The sequence below is a fragment of the Palaemon carinicauda genome, chromosome 5 (genome assembly GCF_036898095.1).
Source record: "Palaemon carinicauda isolate YSFRI2023 chromosome 5, ASM3689809v2, whole genome shotgun sequence".
Classification (NCBI taxonomy): domain Eukaryota; kingdom Metazoa; phylum Arthropoda; class Malacostraca; order Decapoda; family Palaemonidae; genus Palaemon; species Palaemon carinicauda.
In genome coordinates this window covers 57,958,263-57,964,515 of record NC_090729.1, presented here as the reverse complement: position 1 = coordinate 57,964,515, position 6,253 = coordinate 57,958,263, and the positions used below count along the sequence as shown (strand labels likewise).

At 39.8% G+C, this 6,253-nt stretch overlaps 1 protein-coding gene across 1 annotated transcript; it reads left to right on the top strand.

Moving 5' to 3' along the window:
- Positions 1-3,145: 3,145 nt before the first annotated feature.
- LOC137640903 (craniofacial development protein 2-like) lies at positions 3,146-3,652 on the top strand. Its single transcript, XM_068373362.1, has one exon. The coding sequence runs from the start codon at positions 3,146-3,148 to the stop codon at positions 3,650-3,652; it is 507 nt and encodes a 168-aa protein (XP_068229463.1).
- Positions 3,653-6,253: the final 2,601 nt, after the last annotated feature.

Sequence of the window (6,253 nt, the reverse complement as noted above, 5' to 3'; positions counted from 1 at the left end):
GAGAGAGAGAGAGAGAGAGAGAGAGAGAGAGAGAGAGAGAGAGAGAGAGAGAGAGAGAGAGAGAGAGAGAGAGATATTAAAGGAGGTTTATATGTAAATGGCAAAGAACAATAAGAGAAGAATCTGGAAATTGCCGTATAAATTGTTGTTTAGAACGCACAATATGTGGTCATTTTATAATGGTGTTTATGAGAATCAGCACATTTTATTATATTTATTTTGAAGGATATGATTATTAATACCTTTTCATGATATCATCCTTGTCTATAGATCCAAATACTCAGACTATCTCTTCATGAATCATATTAATGATCAGAAGAAGATATATTGCAGGCAATATCCAAAAGTAGAGCAACAAAATATATTACTAAAGTAAAAAAAAATAAGAAATGATGGGACACTTCAAAGGAAACATGCAGATATACATATAAGGTATAAATAATATTTTGAAAGAATATTGAATTAAGAAAATGAGAGATTGATACAGGTAGATGGATTATTATTATTATTATTATTATTATTATTATTATTATTATTATTATTATTATTATTATTATTATTACTTGATAAACTATAAGCTTAGTTGGAAAAGCAAGATGCTAAAAGTCCAGGGGCTCCAACAAGGAAAATAGCCTAGTGAGAAAAGAAAAGAAAGGAAAATAAAATATTTCAAGAACAGTAGCAGCATTAAAATTAGTATTTACTATATAAACTATCAAAACTTTAAAAAAACAAGAACCTTACCTCACCTTATTGCCTTATTCTATGTTTGGGTTCCACCAGGTCCCTTAGTGTGAGGCACCTTGTATATCCACCAGAGAGCTGTTAATGCCTCTTCCAGTGTAGTTTGCATCTTCCAGTCAAGGATGGTCTGGGACTCATCTTAGGTATTTATCGAGCTTATTCTAAAAACACATCTACGCTCACTCCTGATATGTTTCTTAGATGAGCTGCCAGAGCATTAAATAGTCACTGCATTATCGATACTGGTGCCTAGTGGATTAATATCCTGTGCACCTTCCTTAGTTTTCCTGGTATAAATTTTGGGTTAATCTACCGCGGCTTGCTCTTTCTGATATTTTTATCTCCATGATGTTTTCAGTAATTCATTCGATTTGCTTCCATGCTTGTATTATCATGTAGCTTTCTCTTCTCCTTTCTAGACAGTAAAATTTCAAAAATTGCAGTCTTTCCCAGTAGTCAAGGTCCTTAACTTCATCTATTCTAACAGTAAAAGACCTTTGTACACTCTCTATTGGAGCAATATACTTTTGGTAGTGTAGGTACTCGAGTGTACTCCACACAAGTTTTGTAACGCATAATCATATGTTCTGCTTTTCTTATTTTAAAGTGCCTAAATAGCATTCACATTTTTGCTTCACATTTATTCAACAGTGTTACTATTTTGTTGTTGCATAACATATTCATGTTCAAGATTACACCAAGGTCTTGAATTGCTTCCTTGTTTGTGATTGTCTCGTTATTAGGTCCCCTGTATGCACATACCATTCCTTCTCTGTTTCTATAATTCATTGATCCGTATTTAATTGGAGCTAAAAACCATCCTATTTATCTCCGCCAATTCACATATTTTGTTTAGATCTCCTTGTAAGTAGATCCTATCTTCATCACAAGTAATTTCTCTACTTTTTCTTGTGTCATCGTTGAAACTTCTCACTACAGAGTCTTTAACATTACAGTCTATGTCTGAGATCATAATAACAAACAGCAGTGCAGCTAATACCGTACCCTGTGGCTCTCCAGATATTACCTGAGGAATTCTTCCAACAATTTTCCTACCTTTAACACAATATTATTTTTTCTCATTTTTCTCTATTATATTATTGTCTACCTTATCAAAGTCTTTTGCAAAATATAGATAAATCAAATATGTGTCTTTTTCATTTATCATATTTTTGTATATGTTTTCATACTGTGCTATCAGCTTGGTTTGTTTATTTTTACCGGGCACAAAACCGTGTTGACCTGTATTAAATAAACTATTTATAATCAAATGATTCAGTATTTTCTATTTTTATTACCCTTTCATATACTTTCATAATATGTGATGTTAGAATAACAGATCTATAATTACTTTCCTCTAGTCTTGATCCACTTTTGAAAATAGGGGTTATATATGCTAATATATGTTTAATATATATCTCACATATATCTACACTTTGTCTTAGCAGTATTGCAAGCGGCTTCGCGATAGTGTGTGTAGTTTTTTTCAACAAAATCGCTTGAACTCCATCTGGTCCGGCCGCCGATCCATTTTTAATTTTGCTTATAGCATGCTAAATATATGCTTATTTTACATCTATATCTATTAGATATTTAATATTTGTTTCTCTCCTTTCTGTTTCATTATTATCATTCGCAATTCTTTGTGTGAATTCACTCTTATATTTTTCCGCTAATATGTTGCATATTTCTTTTTTTTTATTAGTTAACCGTCCTTCAATTCTTAGAAGGCCTATTTCTTATCTCCCTTTATTCATCTTTTTGCATATGAGTAAAGTTCTTTGGGTTTTTTTATTTTGAATATTTTGAAGTGTCCTTTCTTCTAAGTTCCTTTTTTCATTTTCTTTCCATTGTATAATCTTTTTCTATCTTACTTTATATTTCCATCATTTTCCATACATTTTTTTCTTTTGTAAGATTTCTCTTCCACTTTCTAATTTTCTGAAATAAGATCCTTCTGTCTCTTGGTATGCATGTGTGATGTTATTTTTCCATTCTGTACATATTTTTCAACAATTCTCTCCAGTATTTTGTACAGTATATCTGTATTTACCTGTATATTATCACTTACGAATACATTTTTCCAATCTTTGTTCAATTATTCATTTATTTCTGACCATTTTTTATTCTTACTATAAAAACTATATTTTCCATATCCTTCCCTGGTACACCGTCTCAGCTGGCGGACTAAACCACGTGAAGTGGTGGTGTTAACACGGCATCACTGGGCGAAAGACCTTGTTCCAAAGGCACCGGCCAGGGTGAAGAATTCCTTGACGAATGACAACGGCCACGTGTTCAAGGTCAAGGCGAGCCGCGGGTACTGGAGGAAGTCGGCTGTGACCCGTCCTGGAGAGGGATGGGCGCCGCCAGGCTTTATCAGCCCAAGACACACTGCATGATGGACACAACAAAAAAGGATACCATACCGGCTCGGTCGTCGCCCGGGTCAACAAGGACCATGCCATCCGTTGCACACCAGGGCGGACGTGACAAGTGTACTACTGGTGCAACATCCCCTCCGAAGATCCGAGGAAGAGATAACGTTACAATAGCAACATGGAACGTGAGAACCCCTGCCCAGACAGGGAAACTACAGGAACTAACACACGAACTGGAGAAATACACCTGGCACGTTGTGGGACTCTGTGAGGTTAGGTGGAAGAACCATGGGGAACATCTTACCGAGGAAAGTCATGTACTTTACCACAGCGGAGAGATGGACAAACATACCAATGGCATTAGTTTTCTTGTCAACAAGAACATCAAGAACTATGTACTAGGTTGCCGCCCAGTTTCCAGCAGGGCCATTTCCATCTGCCTAAGAGCAGCACCAATTAACATCAGAATAGTACAGGCCTATGCACCAACAACAGACCACGACGATGATGCTGTGGAGGCATTCTAGAGTCAACTCCAAGAAACCATCGACAAAGTGGACAAAAAGGACATACTTATCATCCAGGGAGATTGGGCAAAGACGCACTGAAGGACTGGAAGGAAATCTGCGGCCCCTCGTGCAATGACGTCTCCAATGAGAGAGGACTATGACTACAAGAGTTTGCCAGCTACAACAATGCGGTGCATGCAAATACAGTCGGTGATCACAAGGCATCACGATGCTGGACATGGCATGCACCTAATGGAATCCACTACAACCAGATCGACTACATTCTTGTACATAATCGGTTCAGATCAGGGATCAAAAGAACTACGACAAGAACTTTCCCTGGTGCAGATGTCGGTAGCGACCATGATCTGGTGTTTGTGAACTTTAAACTCAGGCTGAAGACAATCAAGAAGCCCAAGAACACCAGCATGAAATTCAATCTGGACATGTTGAGGGACCCCAACATCGCAGAGTCCTTTAAGGCAATAGTTGGAGGGAAGTTTGCCCCACTGTTAACGCTTGAGGAAGACCGCAGCGCGGAAACGCTGATAGCTCAATTCAACAAAGTCATGATAGAGTCTGCAAACGAAACGCTTGGAAACGTTCGCAGGAAAACACAGCGATGGGTCACAGATGAAATCATGGATATGTGCGACAAAAGAAGAGAACTGAAAAAGAACAAGACCACACGCACCGGAGCAACAGAGTACAGAGAAATCAACCGCAAGATAAGAAAAGGCATGAACCCAGCCAAATAAGATTAGATTGGAAAACAGTGTACAGAAATTGAGGAAAAGCTGGAGAAAAACAAAAGTAGGCGAGCGTTCCAAATCGTGAAAGATCTAACAAAACCAATGCAAGCATGAGTCACTACCATCCAAGACAAAGCAGGGAACTGCCTCACGGAAGAAGAAGACATACTCAGGAGGTGGACAGAGTACTGTTCCGACCTTTACAACTACACGACCAATGGAGATCCCAATGTAACATCGTGCCACAAATCATCTAGCAACGACAACTTCCCAGTTCTGAGAGAAGAAGTGGAGGAAGCGATCAGATAGCTAAAACATGGAAAAGCTGCAGGAGAAGACAACATCCCTGCAGAACTTATAAAGCATGGCGGAGAGACAGTGGCTGACATCCTCACTAGCATCTGCAACAAGATCTGGCAGACAGGTGAATGGCCCACACCCTGGACAGGCAAGAAAGGCAACTTACAGCAATGGCAAGAAAGGCAACTTACAGCAATGCCAAAAGTATAAAACGATTAGCCATATCAGCCACGCAAGCAAAGTGATGTTGAGAGTCATTCTGAACCGACTGAGACCCCAGGCAGAAGACACCATTGCCGAAGAACAAGCTGGGTTTACAAGAGAAAGGAGCACAACGGAACAGATTTTCAATCTTCGAGTTCCGTGTGAGAAGTACAGCCAACACCAGCAAGACATCTTCCACGTGTTCATTGACTACAAAAAGGTATTTGACCGCGTATGGCATGGTGCCCTCTGGGCCACAATGAACAGGTACAACATGGGACAAAAACTGATACAGACGACCCAACAGCTGTACAACAAAGTAACCAGTGCAATCCTTGTCCAAGGCAAAATAGGCGTATGGTTCCACACTTCAGTAGGTGTCTGCCAAGGCTGCCTTCTGTCACCAACCCTGTTTAACATCTTCCTTGAACAAATTATGACAGATGCACTCGAAGATCATGTGAGCACAGTTAGCATCGAAGGACGAACAATCAGCAACCTTCGGTTTGCTGATGATATTGACGGCCTGGCAGGGAACGAAGATGAGCTGGTCAAACTCGTGAAACATCTGGATGAAACATCAACCATATACGGAATGGAAATCAGTGCTGAAAAAACAAAGCTAATGAGAAACAGCGACGAACCAATCAAAGCAAAAATCATGGTCGGTGCTCAACAACTTAAAACAGTCCAACAATTCAAGTACCTTGGTGCAATCATCAGCCAAGAAGGATCCAAACCAGAAGTCCATGCAAGAATCGCGCAAACAATAGCGGCGCTAACAAAACTGAATCTAATCTGGAAAGACAAAAACATCGCTGTCAAATCCAAATTGAGACTATTGCTTGCCCTAGTCATTTCCATCCTTCTGTATGCTTGTGAATCCTGGACACTGACGGCAGAGCTACAGAGAAAGATCCAAGCTGCAGAAATGAGATGCTTCAGACGAGTGCTTGGCATCTCGTACATTAAACATGTCACAAATGAAGAAGTCAACAAAAGAGTGAGACAACTCTTAGGACACTATGAAGATCTGCTGTCCACAGTGAAGAGGAGAAAACTAAAATGGTATGGCCGCACAACAAGATCAAGCAGCCTGTCCAAGACAATTCTCCAGGGAACAGTTCAGGTGAAGAGGAGAAGAGGGCGGCAGAGAAAGAGGTGGACCGACAACATTGCTGATTGGACAGGAAAAACTTTCGCCCAGACCTAGGCACTCGCACACGACCGTGACAAGTGGAGGCTCCTATTGCGGTGTTCCACCATGCAGCGCCCCTACGATCCTGGTGGATTATGGGATCGGTAACGGTAACGGTTATCTCTGCGTTCACTTGCTTTGGAATGGACTATTAATTCTATGACA